The 16,250-nt window shown below is 45.0% G+C and overlaps 9 protein-coding genes and 2 pseudogenes across 11 annotated transcripts; 3 read left to right on the top strand and 8 right to left on the bottom strand.

The window, feature by feature from the left end:
- Positions 1-86: 86 nt before the first annotated feature.
- Positions 87-840, top strand: EV420DRAFT_1652389 (uncharacterized protein; the record flags this gene model as incomplete). The annotated part of the gene is made up of 3 exons (XM_060478639.1): positions 87-283; positions 334-678; positions 732-840. The coding sequence occupies 3 exons, from the start codon at positions 87-89 to the stop codon at positions 838-840; spliced, it is 651 nt and encodes a 216-aa protein (XP_060322409.1).
- A 338-nt stretch (positions 841-1,178) lies between these two features.
- EV420DRAFT_1487399 (uncharacterized protein) lies at positions 1,179-2,381 on the bottom strand (the record flags this gene model as incomplete). Its single annotated transcript, XM_060470514.1, has 5 exons — positions 1,179-1,582; positions 1,633-1,889; positions 1,984-2,113; positions 2,136-2,202; positions 2,310-2,381. The coding sequence occupies 5 exons, from the start codon at positions 2,379-2,381 to the stop codon at positions 1,179-1,181; spliced, it is 930 nt and encodes a 309-aa protein (XP_060322408.1).
- A 1,321-nt stretch (positions 2,382-3,702) lies between these two features.
- EV420DRAFT_t297 lies at positions 3,703-3,799 on the bottom strand (annotated as a pseudogene). The gene has a single exon. The product of its transcript is annotated as a tRNA-OTHER (tRNA).
- Positions 3,800-4,120: 321 nt separating this feature from the next.
- EV420DRAFT_t298 lies at positions 4,121-4,217 on the top strand (annotated as a pseudogene). Its single transcript has one exon. The product of its transcript is annotated as a tRNA-OTHER (tRNA).
- A 126-nt stretch (positions 4,218-4,343) lies between these two features.
- On the bottom strand, positions 4,344-4,904 carry EV420DRAFT_1487397 (uncharacterized protein; the record flags this gene model as incomplete). Its single annotated transcript, XM_060470513.1, has 3 exons — positions 4,344-4,382; positions 4,436-4,665; positions 4,733-4,904. 3 exons carry the CDS (start codon positions 4,902-4,904, stop codon positions 4,344-4,346), a joined length of 441 nt encoding a protein of 146 aa, XP_060322407.1.
- Positions 4,905-6,010: 1,106 nt separating this feature from the next.
- EV420DRAFT_1487396 (uncharacterized protein) lies at positions 6,011-6,615 on the top strand (the record flags this gene model as incomplete). Its single annotated transcript, XM_060470512.1, has 3 exons — positions 6,011-6,079; positions 6,126-6,520; positions 6,582-6,615. The coding sequence occupies 3 exons, from the start codon at positions 6,011-6,013 to the stop codon at positions 6,613-6,615; spliced, it is 498 nt and encodes a 165-aa protein (XP_060322406.1).
- A 383-nt stretch (positions 6,616-6,998) lies between these two features.
- EV420DRAFT_1253725 (uncharacterized protein) lies at positions 6,999-7,217 on the bottom strand (the record flags this gene model as incomplete). The annotated part of the gene is made up of 1 exon (XM_060466753.1): positions 6,999-7,217. A coding segment is annotated over one exon (219 nt), but the record flags the coding sequence as incomplete, so codon positions are not given.
- Positions 7,218-7,292: 75 nt separating this feature from the next.
- Positions 7,293-7,541, bottom strand: EV420DRAFT_1250812 (uncharacterized protein; the record flags this gene model as incomplete). Its single annotated transcript, XM_060466724.1, has 1 exon — positions 7,293-7,541. A coding segment is annotated over one exon (249 nt), but the record flags the coding sequence as incomplete, so codon positions are not given.
- A 1,466-nt stretch (positions 7,542-9,007) lies between these two features.
- Positions 9,008-9,364, bottom strand: EV420DRAFT_1281066 (uncharacterized protein; the record flags this gene model as incomplete). Its single annotated transcript, XM_060468240.1, has 1 exon — positions 9,008-9,364. A coding segment is annotated over one exon (357 nt), but the record flags the coding sequence as incomplete, so codon positions are not given.
- Positions 9,365-9,625: 261 nt separating this feature from the next.
- Positions 9,626-10,878, bottom strand: EV420DRAFT_1623478 (uncharacterized protein; the record flags this gene model as incomplete). Its single annotated transcript, XM_060475943.1, has 5 exons — positions 9,626-9,805; positions 9,902-10,270; positions 10,295-10,426; positions 10,453-10,763; positions 10,788-10,878. The coding sequence occupies 5 exons, from the start codon at positions 10,876-10,878 to the stop codon at positions 9,626-9,628; spliced, it is 1,083 nt and encodes a 360-aa protein (XP_060322402.1).
- Positions 10,879-11,001: 123 nt separating this feature from the next.
- Positions 11,002-11,349, bottom strand: EV420DRAFT_1252484 (uncharacterized protein; the record flags this gene model as incomplete). The annotated part of the gene is made up of 1 exon (XM_060466737.1): positions 11,002-11,349. A coding segment is annotated over one exon (348 nt), but the record flags the coding sequence as incomplete, so codon positions are not given.
- Between the last annotated feature and the right edge of the window lie 4,901 nt (positions 11,350-16,250).

Raw genomic sequence — 16,250 nt, 5'->3', positions numbered from 1 at the left:
CATAATAAGTTCAACTCGGGCTGAATAGACACTGCTCACGTGCTGATGCAGTACTTGCTAATGCATGTTTGCGCAAGTCAGAGAGTATGGATGCTCGATGGCAATTGGCGACATACGCAGATGAAGCATTAATCGATAATGCTTTCATTGTCAACACGAACACTTCCGATGAATTCGCGTACCTTGTTTGGAAGGACTCTCAGGAGGAAGTTGTACTGCAAGTGGAAGGCATTTTAGCAGAAGCTCATCACCCACCTGTTATTGGCAACGAAATGGAATACTCGTTAGTATTCTTTTTAGTCTAGGATTCAGCATATTTCTAATAACAGGCAGTGGGAAATTGAACGACCTCATGCAATCAGTTGTTATTGTCAGTAGCAGTCAAGACGACACGTTCAGTCGAGCCATTCAGGGAATCGAAGCCATAAATGCGTTCATGGCCCGGTTCAATGTCAAAGTCAATATGATGAATAACTTCGTATTGGGCAATCTGAAAGCTATTCGCGGACAAACTCGATTGTTAATGCCTGTGGGCAAGGCTCGGATGTCGACAGTTGATATTTCTTCAATCGACTATGGGAATGTATTGAAAAATATGATGACCCAAGGATCCCATCAATATACAGAGGACAACGTGGTGTCGTATTTGAAGTGGGGGCCTACCACTGGTGGTGAAATGTACGTGTTATTTATATGTATCCCATGTTAGACATATATTGAGTACTCTTCAGTTTCGTGTCGGACATGAATCCAGCTCTGCTGAAACCTGGGCACATCGTGGATCTGGGCTTATCATTCAGATTGATAAAAATGCCGCGTCGAGTACAATTTCAAGCATGACTCGACTCTTGTACGGCCATCGAATGGGGAGGCATCAAGGTACAGTGTAATTTTTAATGCAGTAAACCAAATCTAATGCACTCAATGAAGATTCTAAAAACAATTTCAAGGATGCAAACAAAAGAAGATGGCCCAGTACAAGGACCTCCCAAGAAACGTTGTGCGGTGTCAAAAGGATGTAGCATGAAAATGGGGGTGGTGGACACCAAGATGGATGGCATTTCTAACATGATGGTGCATATGAAGACCTAGTATATTCCAAAGAAGACTGATTGAACATGCGTATTTTAATGTGTATAATAAGACCCGTGGATAATGTAAAGATTAGTTACGTTTAGTTACGCGGTAGTGTCATCATTATCAGTGTGTACATTAACAGTGATCCTGGAACTGTCCACGAATGAGAACAGGTAAATAAGGTTATTCCACATCATGCGAATGTGTATGTCCTCCGCACCCAGATTGCCATATATGTCGATGTCGATGTCGGTTAATGCAGGAAAACGAGAAACATCCATGACAACATCCCTGAACCTGGTCCACACTGCTCGATGCTCCAAGAGTGTTTCTGAGGGGCCGGTGATTGCATAGGAAAAGGATATCATGTACAGGTCGGGCAATGCTAACTCGCATAGCCTGGCAAGGATGTGATCTGTGTCTGTATCAAGGAGATGCATGCCGAACGCTTGCAAAGATGGGAGATATTCAATGTTCTCAAAACGAACGAGTGGTTTTAATGACGCTGTATGATGTATAAATAAAGATAGAACGGAAGAGTAATTAACAACGTACTATGACATTTGCAATATAATGTGTTTAGTTCAGTCTGCATGTTGATCAAATTTTCAAAGAACCAATCCAAGGCTACTGCTCCACATTGGATGATGAGGGTATCGACATTCCAGAACCATGGATTGTCGGAAAATACGTCAATCAGATCATTGACATTGTGGTCCCATTCCAAGTTCAATGAATCAGCGTGGAGTCCAGGAGAGGTGTTCATGATTAACGCTTCGTCTTCTTCAGCAAATTGACCGGCCCAGCGTAAGCTATCGGAGATGTTAAGGATAGAGAGGGAAGGGAAAGCGACCTGGAATCTTGAGGCTTAGACTCCACAAATGAAAGCCTTGCACGTTCAAACACCGAATGAGTGGCAATGGTTGAGCATGTAGCTCAGTCCAGTTGACAATGACACCTTCTCTGAAGTCGATGATAGTGAGTTTGGGAAAGAGACGAAGGAACTGAATGGTTGTGATGGGTGATGCACCATATGCTGTTTGGCCTGTTTTCCATACAGTCACTCAGTGCACATGTGGAAGCACCGAGAAGAGGGTGGGCAGTTTGGCATTGAATTTCAAGAAGCTATTCCAGCACTGCAGGTCCGTATGGGTGTTGACACGTATGATGTGGAATAAGAACGAGCGTGAAGGGTAGACCCAAAATCGAGCAACCGCACAACAAGCACATACAGCCGCTAAATCTCCTTCATCTGCGAGGATGTTGATGATTTTCATGATGATTTCTGCATGGAGAGATGGCATGGTTAGTATAGTGAAGGATAGATTTGTGAGGAGGAAATTTACTGGTAAGGAACGCTGGCTAGTCACGAAGTGATGTAACATACGAGTCTTAGAAACAAGGCAAGTGCTACTCGTGACGTTCGACCATGTTGGGCATGACTGTATGGCTGACCCATGATCTGAAGTGTAGACAATAGAAATGAGACACATTTAAAAGACAAGTTAATAAAGAGGGTAGGGGGAAAGAAGGAGGAACGCACTGAGAACATAAAACATGATCAAAGTCAAACCACAGAGTATAGAGGAGATGGTGGAGTTACAGAATGAGCTCATACTACAGGCAGTTGTGAGTAATCCAAGTATATGGTGATGAATGTCATGCTCACATGTTAAAGGGTATTGAACAGATGTGTCAGGGATTATTATTTGGCACGCACTGTTTCTCACTGATGCTTGTCTGTGTAGAGATGGATAAACATACGCATCACATTGGGGAAGCAACATTTCACCCTGAGAGATGGGTGACTCCGGATATCAATGACTCAATTCACGACTCGTTTATTGGAAGAGCAAAGATACTGAAACGCACTGGAGTGGTCAGATGGGTGATGTACTTCATTCGCGTGCAGGAGTACACATGTGCTCAAAAGAACAACCTGATAGCCGCATTTCTACCAAAGAAAGGTCGTCCAATAAAAGGCAATGTGTTGGTAGTCAAAGCACACGATTTCAATGGTGCAGAGGATATCAATGAGACCGAAATTGCTGAGATACAGGATCTAGTGATATCATGAGTATCTTATATTCATGCGACTGTGTTATTATGGGTACTGATGAATGGTCAAGGTCTCTGACAAATGAAATGTGCATAGAGGGAGTGACACAACGCATGGGCGGGCCGATTGTGGACATAATTTCGAATTCAGCCTAATTTTTATTTGTATTTTCTAAGTATACAGCTAATATGAAATGAAGCGATATGTCATTTGAATACATACATTTTCAATATACGGAATAAAATTATGATATGAAGAGAAAGATACAGAGTGTTCTTTTACTCTCCCCGAAGATGAATGTTCATTTTGATAGGGCAGTTAACAAGAGTGGAAAATACATACTTAAGATTGTTTTCTGTCAATTGTAGGAAGACCCTACCACATTGCGCCGCATCATCATCTATAGCTGCTACTTTGATGCATCAAACACTGTTAGTTGACAGTTAATTGTGATACATCAGGAGTGTCAGTTTACATCCAGCCCATATACAGTAATTCCATCAGGATGACAAAGTGGCTTAGTAAGCTTCCCAATCTGTGTCAATGATGGCATCATTAGAAAAGAGAGCAATCCAGGGAATTGAACCTGGGACCTCAAAAATAAATCCAATAATGTCACATGACTTTCTCAAGCAAGCATGCTAACCACTACACCATACTAGCATTATATATATATCTTTTCATCTCTATATATACCCTCCCTCCCTTAACATTTATGACCTCATATTGATGCCCTCCCTTTGCTCTGCTCTGGTGCGCTCTTTTGCCTTTTTAGGCTCCCCAAATCAGCCCATCAATGCCCCTATTTTAGGTATTAAAAATGCAGCACTGCCACTGGATCCAGCCAAAATTGATGGGCTGATTTGGGGAGCCTAAAAAGGCAAAAGAGCGCACCAGAGCAGAGCAAAGGGAGGGCATCAATATGAGGTCATAAATGTTAAGGGAGGGAGGGTATATATAGAGATGAAAAGATATATATATAATGCTAGTATGGTGTAGTGGTTAGCATGCTTGCTTGAGAAAGTCATGTGACATTATTGGATTTATTTTTGAGGTCCCAGGTTCAATTCCCTGGATTGCTCTCTTTTCTAATGATGCCATCATTGACACAGATTGGGAAGCTTACTAAGCCACTTTGTCATCCTGATGGAATTACTGTATATGGGCTGGATGTAAACTGACACTCCTGATGTATCACAATTAACTGTCAACTAACATCTTTCAAACAGAAATCTAGCAGACCAGGCTGGCATCATAGATACATATCTCAACCTCAACTAAATGAGAGAAATGAGTTACATCGCAGATAGTATCCCTGAATGTATTCCATGCGCTCGACAGTTCGAAGGGATTGTTACCCAACAAGGTAATGCCAAAGCCGATCTGGAGGGAATTTAAATGGAGGGATATGATACGACAGAGTCCCGGAAGCACATTATCAACATTGACGTCGAGGATATGGATGCCGAATGCTTCTAATGCTACAAGATGTTCGATGTTTTCGAGACATACTGCCAGCTTTATAGGACCTATTGATGGAAAACGTAAGAGAATGATGGGGTAGACAAAACAACTGAAATGCACCTTGTGACATACAATGCAGAGATTTGAGTTGAACCTTCATGTCCGGAATCTGTTCGAAAAAGCGATCCAAAACGCGAGGACTACATCGAACCACGAGGGTGTCTACAGTCCAGTACCAAGGAATCATCCTGAATAGTTGAACCAAGTCAATGACATGTTCACCCCATAAAGAATCGATGGTCATGATGCGTAAAGGGGGAGGTTCGGCAAGGAAAGTGTTCTCGTCTTCAGTACAGCTCTCCACATCGGGGAGGACGGTGTCTCAGACGTTGAAAATAGTGAGGGAAGGGAAGCATTGGGAAATGTTTATGGATACATCGTACAAAGGACATCCTTGCAAGTTCAGACAGCGTACAAGTGGCAATGGCTGGACTTTCAAGTTGGTCCAGTCTATGTTAATACGACCTCGAAGGTCAAGTGTGGTGATGTTATGGAAGCGATGAATGAGCTGTTCGGTGGTAACAGGAGCGTGACCATATATTGATTGGCCGGAACTCCAAATAACCAAATGCCGGACATGAGGTGGAACGGCGAAGTCGGGGCAGAGTTTAGCATTGAAGTCAAGAAAACTGTTCCAACATTGTATGTCGGTGTCGTTGTCAACACATATAGTGTGGAAAAGAAGTGGACGAGAAGGCCACACTAAAAAGGGAGCAACCTCAGAACATGCTCTGGCAGTAGCCTGGTCTTTGGTGGCGCAGACCTTGTCAATGATCTTTAGGATGAGTTCCCTACAGAGACTTGCCATGTCTTTCCCCAAAAGCGTCAGAGGTCAATTGAGGAGGGGCAGATGTCGAGGGAGGAAAGGTGGAGGGGTATTGAGAAGAGGGAATATAAGGTGAGTGCATTTGAAAACATAAAGAGGTAATGAGACATCTGTATTGTTGCATTATCATGAGTTTGAAGGTACATCTGTGTCTTGTCACAGCATGCAGTGTGGAAAAGGAATCTTTGAGTTTCTCAATACGGGGTCACGTCGTAACAGTATCTGATAGTGGCATGGTATCCATTGCAGCAGGCTCCTTGGAAACATTTTCAGAACGACATTCCCATTGTTTCGTGAAGTACCGTGGTTGTCTTGTTGCAGGAAGGGTAGCTGAGATGAAATATAAGATCGACGTGTTCAAAACAACAACGGGAAAAACTGAAACACCTTCATTGTTAGAACACCACGAGACAGAATAGTAGGTCAGACGAACAGACGATTTAGGACAGATAAAAGATCCCAGAAACACGAAAGGAAAGCTATATAAACAGAATGATTATTACCATCCCACGAATGAAATCGTAATGATGCTGAAGCCTAACGTGATAGAAGCCATTGTCGATCTGCAAAACAAGGAAATAATGAAACGGGTGGTAAGTGTCATTTAACACTATATGTGCTGCTGGTCATAATCTGTAGGGGGCCAAACATATATGCCAAGGTCTATTGTTCGGTACACATTGTTTCATGCCAAAACTTGTCCATGTTGAAACACATATGAGGACTCACTGTATTGGCGATGCCAATTTTCATCCGGAGAGATGGCTTCAAGTCCATACGGATGATAATGGCAGCGATCATACAATCGGAGGAGCGAAAATACTGAAACGCACCAGCACAATAAGATGGGCAATGTACTTCATACGCGATCAGAAGCGCACGCTGGCGTTACAGAACAGACAACTTTCCCCATATCTGCTGCGTACAGGTCCACGGTTCAAGGGTAACGTATTGGTTGTAAAGGTACACAACCTTACAGGCGGCGAAGATATTCAGGTTGTAGAGATTGAATGGCTACAAAAGATCATGATAACGTGAGTAATCAAGCAATTTCACGTCGCAAAAGATTTAAGAGCTCACATTTATCGACTGTAGGGCATTGGCTAAGGAGATGAATGCAAGAATGTGAAGAAAGACTGAAGAGGACTCTTGATTGCTCTTTGTATAAAACACGTGATCACGCTTCATCGAAGACACGGTTTCTTCTTCGTACTTGTAACACCATTATCTCCCAAGTTTCTAACGCGTTTATGGCTGGTACCTCTGCTCTCCCTTGCTAGGCATAGAAAGTTCTTGTACTGGACTGTTTCGCTGTACCTCTTTCTACTCTGACTGAATGGCGGTCTAGTGCATTTATAGCATTTTGAATATGCTGTAATCTTTCGGTCACCAGGTTCTGAGGCGTCTGCATCAGGTGCTGATATACTGGTTTACGGGTGCTTTCTCACTTATAAATTTGCAGAGCTCTAAACTGGCTGTTCTCCTTTCTTCATCGTTTCCATGTTTCTCCAGTGTCTGTAATCGTAAGATATTCAATCTTTTACTCTCCTTTCGATAATCTTCTGACGGGTTCTTTTGTATCACAGACAAATCGAATGGTCTTAAAATAAGCAAACCTGAGAGAGACTTGACCCTCGAAATCATCACGTACAGACTCTCTGTCCCACGACAAGACTTTACATCAATCAAAACCGTTTCCATGGTTTGACCCTGAGCTTTATGCGCGGTGAATGCAAATGCTGGCATAATGGGAAGCTGGGTGCATTGTATTTGACACCTACAATGACTGTAAGGGTGAGTGAAGTCTAAGTCGACCTCATCGGGCAATGCTGCTGCTTCTCGCTCAGCCAATTCTGGCAGCTTCTCAGCAATCATTGAAGGAAGCTTAACAACACAGGATAAAGCATACCGGCGACCTTCCTCATCAGTCTTGTAACGGATTTTCTCGAGTGTACTGACGGATCCATTCACAACACCACCAGGAACATCAAAGTTTGTTGATATCATTATGGACATCCCAATCACAAGAGGCAAAGCTCCTAACCTTTGATTTGTATTTCCTGATGACAAAGACTGAAGATGATCTCGCAGAATGCAGTCAGTGATAGGTAAGCATTTGTGAGTATCCAATGAGTAGTAATAATGAAGTTCCCTTCCATGTTCTTCAGCGAAACGGTGTGCCATACATTCATTGAAAGCATCCTTAACATCATTCTGAGGAACAATCAATGGTGTCATCGACCAAGGTTGTTTGTACCAATCCGGTTTAACAGTTGCTCAGCAAATGTGTAGAAAGAAGGTTGTAATCCGCATCAGTACATATCCCAGTTCATAAGCGTTCTAATAATTGAACAAACGCGGCATTCTCTGAACCCTTTTGTCTCCAGATTTCATGTAAAATGATCACAGTATCTATAGACAACCAAAGAAGCTTCCCTGCTACTTGATCTTGACTATACTGCGACGTCGAGAAAGTAGTGATGCTGCCATACAACTTGCGATCTCTGACAGGGGGCAGCTGAGCAAAGTCACCAGCAAATATTATATTCATTCCTCCAAATATACTGGTGTCCTCTTTTGCAACAGTCAAAGCAGACGATATATCAAAAAGCATCTTGCAACCGACCATCAAAATTTCATCAACGAAAAGATAATCGACACCCTGCCACATTGCCACAAGCTCTTGTTTTGTCTTTGTAAACACACCACATCGATTTGCCTTACCCAACATCAATGCAGAATGCAGAGTCATTCCTTGGATATTCCTCGCAGCGATACCAGTGTAGGATGCTAAACGGAACTGTCTACTCTGACCACGTGCAGTCAAAGAAACCTTTCACCACATTTATCACCGTCGATTTACCTGTACCACCGGGACCACCGAGAAACATTCAAAGAGGGTCTATCTTTGAGCACAAGCTGTGTTCAGCTATAATCCTAAACACTCTGGCCTGCTCAGTATTTAGATTGTTATCAACTATCACTGACTCTATATCAACATGATGGACAGGTGCATTAACAGGTATGTCGGTTTGAATACTAGGGATATTAGTAACAGGGTTAACGAGTGCATTTCTGAAAGCAGATCCATCAGAAACATTACTCGCTCTCGAACAAGTTGTGTTATGGTTATTGGTCAAGCCCCATGGACTTTCACCAGTGGTCAAGTGCAAGGTCGTCTTCTTCCACTGTTCCTTTCGGTCATCGTAGGCGACCTTCCACAGAATTTCCGAAGGTAGTCTGGGAGAAGTAGAATCAACTTCCTCAACTCGACCAGCAAAACCGCGATTGTAACAGGTAGACAAGTGCTCCTTCGCCTGAAACATACCGTATTTTTCCCCATAGAAGAGACATTCCTCGACGTAGCATTTTGCATTCAACATTCTGTCAGAAGCAATGGTATCTAAAGAATGAAGGTGCTCGAGTATAGCCTCTTCAGTATTTTTGTCATCATCAAAATCATCATTTTCTTGCTGACTACGATGGTAGGTATTCATCGACATCTGTTGCTTACGGAGATGGCGTTGCGCAAAATGGTCATCTCGACTATCCCGACATTCATGAAGAATCTGCATGTTATCCATGATAGAGACAATATGGGTACCACAACTCTCGTGGAACTGTCGAAACGTGTTTATCCAAGTCTGACCGTTGGCACGAAGATCACTGGCATGGAACCATGGCTTGAACAGCAATAACATCAATCTACAATACCGGGTGTAAACGTTGTCGTGGTCTCGTCTCGGGATACTGACGCCCGAAGGCACAGGTATCTTTCGACGAGATGGAGAACAAACTACCTGGTGATGAGTCTGATGTTCAGGATGGGACTCATCAAATTTGGTCTTTGGTCTGAGATGGTGAGCATCATTCAACATGGCATCTAAAGTACGCCACTTACTGGATGTGATAGAAGTAAAGAACCCAGCCATCGTTTCCTGCTTGTCATTAGCATCATCTTCAGAAGGAAATTCAGCTCCAGGATCATCATCTGTAAAGACAATGTCATTATCAGTGCCTTCCCAAAAGTTATCATCATCAGCATCATCCTCGTTATCTTCATCGTATGCTTCTTTTGACCTTTTAACTGTAGTCTTAATTTTTTTGACTCTAGCAATGTATTCCCACAGGTTAAGGTCTCAAAGAAACTCGCCCTGAAGCTGACAATCACTGACACGACTGGCGCATGCTACGAGATGACCGCCAGGATCAATGGACACTACCAACTCATTGTCATCATCATTGGAGGAGGTATCGCTATCAGCATCGCTACTGTCATTATCACATTCATTATCTACTTCATGGCTACCATTAACACTCTGAGAGCGTGCGTCCGTGTTGGATAAATGAGGCAAGGCATCGAAGCCAACAAAAGTGTCATTTAAGAAAGGTGGTGATTGATCTTCAGGGTCAACAACAGTAGTTGTCATTTTAGAAGAAACACAACATTCAGGTGACGGTTGCTCACTATCAATGAATGCTTCGAACGCCATCCAATATAAGGGTGAAAATTCATGAGATGTAAAGTGATCCTCATATTCCAAAAGATATGAAACTACCTGCTGCACAGACAATTCTTGATGGGATATCATAGCATAAGAGCAACGCTGTAACAATCTCTTAGCACAAGTCGTCATCTCGTTCTCCTCAGGATTATATTCACCTAATTTTTTGATGGATAGTTCAAGAGCAGTGTAAGCAACATGCAACTTCAGCTGGGACTTCGTAATGTAATCTGTTATGTAGTATAATATAGCCTTTGCAGATACACCTGAGCCAATAAACTTAATATCCATATTACAATGAACAGCTCTAATTATCATGTCGTTAAAGTTGTTTACTAAACCATTGAGGCAACGAAGACACAGTTCACCTTTTTCATAGTCGAAAGAAGAATATTCTCTGTAATTATTCTCATCAATATCAAATCGGCATACATGCTCATATTTACTACAATATTTATAACACGTTTTGAATGCGAATGTATCTGACAATCCTTAACCAAGTTTCGAAAGTCTTTGTCCTTAGCCTCCTGAATAAGATGATCGGGAATGCCTCTTTGGATTTCTCGCACAGTACAGGCATGAGAAACATCAGAAGGAATGGAAACATTATCGTCTTTAGGTCCAGAAGGTACAGAGGTGGAAATAGCATCATCTAAAAAAGCAAGAAGACGGTCTCGAAATTCTACATCATTATCTTGCATAATTCTTCTTTTGATCTCATCAGGATTCAAAGAACCCTCGACCCAGACCATCATGTGGCAGTGCAAGGTACCTCAGCCTTGTGCTTCAACGCAACCATAATAAGCCTTCACCAACCCAAGGACACCCCCGTCAACACTCTCTTGCTTAGGATCATATCCCAGTATGCAACGGATAAACGCCTTCATATACACATTAAAGAATGTAGCTGCAGCCACAGGATTCCTTGCGACAAGGACACTTTGATCCCAATAATTTGGTACCTCGGATAGTAACATATCATCAACATCAATTTCCGAACCGGCAAGAAATTTAACGACAGGGTTATATATGTCAGCAGGGTTAATAGTAATGTAAAAACTCACCAGTCCTTTGTCCATCATAAGACCCTTTACTTCATTTCTTTTAGCAACGCGTGCCATACTTGAACCAGGAATGCCTGTAGCTACTGCATTTACCTCTTTCATCAATGTCAACACTCTACGTTCTTCAGGCGTGTTCGCGGTCTTAAAGTCACCATTTGAAACACGTTCAGCAATGGCCGCGACAGCTGCAGCAGATACAGTAGCAAACTTGTTGGCAACTTGAGGAAAATTCTTTTTCTTCACCCTGAAGCTAGTATGGAGAAGGAGCTTCCGACGCTGTATCATGTTAAACGCTGTGAATAGAAAGGTGCGATGTGTCTGAAATCTACTATCATTGAGGTTTAACAGATGCTTAACATGTGCTTCAAACCCAAGACTCATTAAATGACTACGATCTTCCAAGCCACTGACTTCATATGGAAACAAAGTTGTTAGCCACTAACTCTATTGACTTAGATCGTACTAGGATCGCTACTCGCACTTCGGTAGACGATACTCTAGCAAGTCAAAGGCGATGAAAGTCGATGGGACAGATAGTCACGAAGAACGGAGTTCGATGTTAGGTAGATTAAACCTTAGCCGAAGCTGGGGTTTAGGCCAGCTGAGGCTCTACTTAAATACAAATGGGTACGCTAATAATAGTACTGTGGGAATGTGTCCGTTGTGATCGCATATGAGTAATCAGGCTGAGTAAAACGAAGAAAAATGAATAAACCATAACATTACCCCCCCCTTAAGACTCGTTCGTCCTGAATGAGTTATCGCTTTCCCAGTTGTCATCGTCAGAGGTGGACTGTGCTGATGTGGAGTAGAAGCTAGATGGTTCGTCATCATCATCATCTCCTTCATCTGCATCCCAGTTTTCGTGAATGCGTTGGAGGTTTTGAATATTGATCTCTTCCTCGATGTCTTCTTTCTCTTCCACAACTGGTATCCCATCTGCTTCATCCGTGGTAACCTTCAGCCATTTTCCCTCGATGAAGTCCCGTTCTAATTCGGGGTTAAATGCGGGGTGCCAATTGATTGGTGTATCTTCGACTATCCGATCAATTTCCTCCGAGTGCCACGATGCGGTGCATTGGGAAGAGGGAACGGTGATGATATCGGTGACGCAAGGCGTGTCGGGATCATGATAATGGATCGGGAGGTTCTGTGGTATCTTGTCATCTCTGCTGACTGTTTTTCCCTTGTCATCAACCATCCATATCATTTTTTGGACACACGCTTCAAAGTCGTTTACGAGTTCTTCCGCGTTGGCCATATCTGAACGTTTGACCCAAGAGTTCTCCTCGATTGGGTATCCCTTCCACTTTACCAAATATTCGGTTATGGTTCGATGGGTGCGTCCGCGTCCCACAACTCTGTCCCTCTCCCCGACAATCTCTTCTATTTCATATTCTTCTTCATTGTCGATTAATTCTGGAGGGGGCCTCTCCGGGTGTGGCTGATTTGGAAACTCGGGGGAATGGTATGGAGTTAACAGAGACTCGTTGAACCGATTGTGAATGTGCCACTTCGCGGGGAGCTTTAATTCGTACGCTGACGCTCCTTTCTTGGCTAGAATTACGAAAGGCCCTACTCGTCGGTCTCCTAACTTCTTTGTCGGACGAGGGAGGTTCAGGTTGGTAGAATCCAACCACACCTTGTCGCCGACGTGATATTGCACCGCTTCCCCTTTTCGTTTGTCGTAAGTCTTCTTCATTGAGTCGGCCGCCCGCTTGAGTGATTCTTTTGCCTTCTCCTGAACCTCTTGAATTCCTTGGACTAATTTCGATGCAGCCGGCACCGTGCCCTGACGTTGAGCGGTCTTGATGACTTGTCCGTCATGTCCAAAGACTACTTTGTATGGGGAGAAACCCGTGGCAGAGTGTTTGCGATTATTGTGAGTGAAAGCCGCGAGCGGTAACCACTCGCTCCAGTCATCCTGTCGATAACTGACGAACATCTTGAGGTACTTCTCGATCTCTTGGTTGACCCTCTCGGTCTGTCCGTCAGTTTGCGGGTGGTAGGCCGTCGATGGATTTCCTGTTACTTGGAGGAGGGCGTAAAATTCCTTCATGAATTTTGATACAAAGATAGCCCCCCTGTCTGAGATGACTTTCTCAGGCATGACGCCATAGGGTACATAAACGTAGTCCCGCAGGATTTTAGCGAATCCTAGGGATGAGAGCTCCTCGGTACATGTGATGGGTATAATGGTCTTGGAGAATCTGTCGACGATGACGAGGATAGAGTTGTTCCCCCTGGAGTCCGGGAGCTTGGTGATCATGTCGACGGAAATGTGCGTCCAGGGCCGAGTCGGGATTTCATTCGGATGGAGAGGTGCTCGCTTGGGGCGACGATCTGCCTTAGTTCTTTGACAGACTTCGCATCCTTTGATGTAGGCCTCCACCTCTGTGCGCATTCGGGGCCACCAATAGTCCCGCAGTATGAGCTCTTTGGTCTTTTCTATCCCTGGATGCCCTGCGGTAGCATGATCATGTCGAAGGGCGATGATTTCCCCTCGCAACCTCTTATCCCTGGGAACGTAAATCTGCCCCTCATACCAAAGCAACTCCTGATCTCGGGAAACTCCTTTTTCATGGTTGAGAGAGTCAGAGATCCCTCGATCCCATTTGCCCGGGTTGTGAGTGGCCAGCCTGATCTTTTCATGCAATTCCTCCGTGGTGGGCATGATCAAGGCCCGGAAGTGAGAGGATTTGAGAACGATTATGTCTTTGTTGTCATTCTTCCCTTGATTATGATCAGCTCGCCTTGACAATAGGTCTGCCTTGCGATTTTGGGCCCCCGGCTTGTGATGGAGGGTAAATTGGTACTTGGCCAATTCGGTGACCCATCTTGCTTGCCTTCAATTGAGCTTCTGAGGCTTTCGGAAATACTGGAGGTTTGAATGATCCGTCCAGATTTCGAAATCCTCTCGGGCGCCCATAAGGTACTGGCGCCACTCCTCTAATGCGACCATTATGGCGAGGAGTTCCTTATCGTAGATCTCATAGTTCCGTTCAGTGACGGACAAGGACTTGGAAAGGAAGGCTACTGGTCTCCACTTCTCCTCCTGCCATTGAGACAGTACTGCTCCCACTGCACCTTCGCTGGAGTCGGCCTCTACTCGGAATTTCCCTTCGTCTAGGGGAATGGTCAACACCACGTCTTCGCGAAATAGTTCCTTTAACTTCTCGAATGCTTTCTGTTGAGCCTCTCCCCACTTCCACTCTACCTTTCCGGTCAGGCTAGTGAGTGGTTTAATGTGCCAGCTGTAGTCGCGAATGAAACGTCGATAAAAGTTGCAGAAACCTAGGAATGACTGCAACTCCTGTTTTTTGGATGGGGTCGGCCAGTCCAACAGGCCCGCAATTTTTACGGGATCCATCCGGATCTTCCCTTCGCTGATGAGGACGCCTAAATACTCGGTTTCTTCAACTTCGAATTTGCACTTCTCGGCTTTGAGGAACAACTTGTTGTCCCAGAGGATTTGGAGTACCTCTCGTACGATACGCCTGTGCTCCTTCTTGGTCTTTGAAGCGATGAGTATGTTGTCAAGGTAGACCGATACCTCCCCCGCGGTTATTAGATCCTTGAAGATGTCGTTCATCATCCACTGGAAGGTGGCAGGGGAGTTAGTAAGTCCAAAGAACATCACTAGGGGTTCGTAGAGGCCGCGATTAGTTCTGAATGCGGCCTTCCACTCATCCCCTTGCTTGATCCTGATGTTGTTATACCCCCACCGTACGTCCAACTTGGTGAAGTATTTGGCTTTCTTCAGTCTGTCCATAAGTTCCCCAATGAGCGGCAACGGATACCGGTTCTTGATGGTCATCTCGTTGAGCTTTCAGTAGTCTTGGACTGGGCGAAGCTTTCCGTCCTTCTTTTTAATGAAGAAAAAGGGCGAGGCCATGGGGGATTTTGACGCCTGGATGCGCCCGGTGGAGAGGTTCTCGTCAAGGAACTTGTCTAGCTCTTCTTGTTCCACAGGGTTGAGAGGGTAGACTTTGCAATCTAGATTGGCATTGGCGTTGGGAATAAGCTCGATAGCATGGTCCCACGGCTTCCTCGGTGGTAACTCGTCGAAGTTTTCTTTAGCGAATACGTCCCCGAATTCCCAGTACTCCTCCGGCACAATTTCTTCGAATGACTTGGTTGCTTTGTTTGCATGGGCTTGGGTGGCTAATTCATTGGCCTTAGTCCCCATGGCCCGTACGTGGAACGCTTCTTCAAAATCAATAACCAAGATCGTGTCCCCTTCTTCATATTCATCCCATCGGGAGGAGGGGTCTGTATCCGGGAGAGAAAATGGAATTTTGCGGCAGGCGCAACGAGCCAGGGTGACCGCCCCGGTGTCCCAATCAATTAGTGGGTTATGCCTCTGGAGCCAGTCGTGTCCGAGAAATAGGGGAGTGGACCCGAGGTCCACTATGGCTAGTTCGATCTGTTCCACGTGGTCCCCAATACGAAGCTGCACTTTGGCATATTCGGTGATGTCACCGCCCTTGTTTCAAGTGCCGTCGGCATTATAAACCGGAACAGGCTGGGCCGCTTTCTTGAGGTTGAGGGCGTGACTCTGGGCCCAGGCGCGGTCTATGGAACTGCCGGTGGCTCCACTGTCTACTAGCGCCTTTACGGAGTGCATTTCTCAGGTATCTAAAGTCTCCAATTGCATGGTGATAGATACATTGCGCCCCTTTCTTCCTCGTATGTACATCGGCAGTTTCGTGAGATCTTCCAGCCACTCCCATCTGCTCCTAGCCTCAGCGGCCGTCTCAGGCTGCTCTTTGAGTGCCTCCCATAATTCAATCGTTACCTCCCCTGTGCGTCGGGGGTGTACCCACCGATTGAGGGTGGCAAAGGCGGCCGATTCATTGGTGGCGAGTCGTAGCGCCCTTCGAGTCCAATGTGGGCTGAAGGGTTCGTAGTACGTGTCCAGAACGGGCTTCCGAGCCTCGTCCTTTGGCGTGGATTCAGGGGTCACTGGAGACTTCCCTTTCGGTTCGACGGTCGGTATGTTGGATCGTAGATACGCTTCCTCGTCTTCGACTTCCTCTACAGAAACTCGGGGAGTCGTACTTGTGCGTGGCAGTTGGTCACCGGGCCGGTCGGTAAGGCCCCTCGGCGGCATTTGGTCACCTTCCGACGAGTTGGTGGAGGAGGGCTCGCTGCCCTGTGTTCGGCCCTGGCCAAGGGCGCTTGCGCGCGGCGTT

The sequence above is a fragment of the Desarmillaria tabescens genome, assembly GCF_030435595.1.
Source record: "Desarmillaria tabescens strain CCBAS 213 chromosome Unknown EV420scaffold_121, whole genome shotgun sequence".
Classification (NCBI taxonomy): Eukaryota; Fungi; Basidiomycota; class Agaricomycetes; order Agaricales; family Physalacriaceae; genus Desarmillaria; species Desarmillaria tabescens.
Note: the sequence above shows the minus strand (reverse complement) of the source record. Positions and strands in the feature narration are given on the sequence as shown.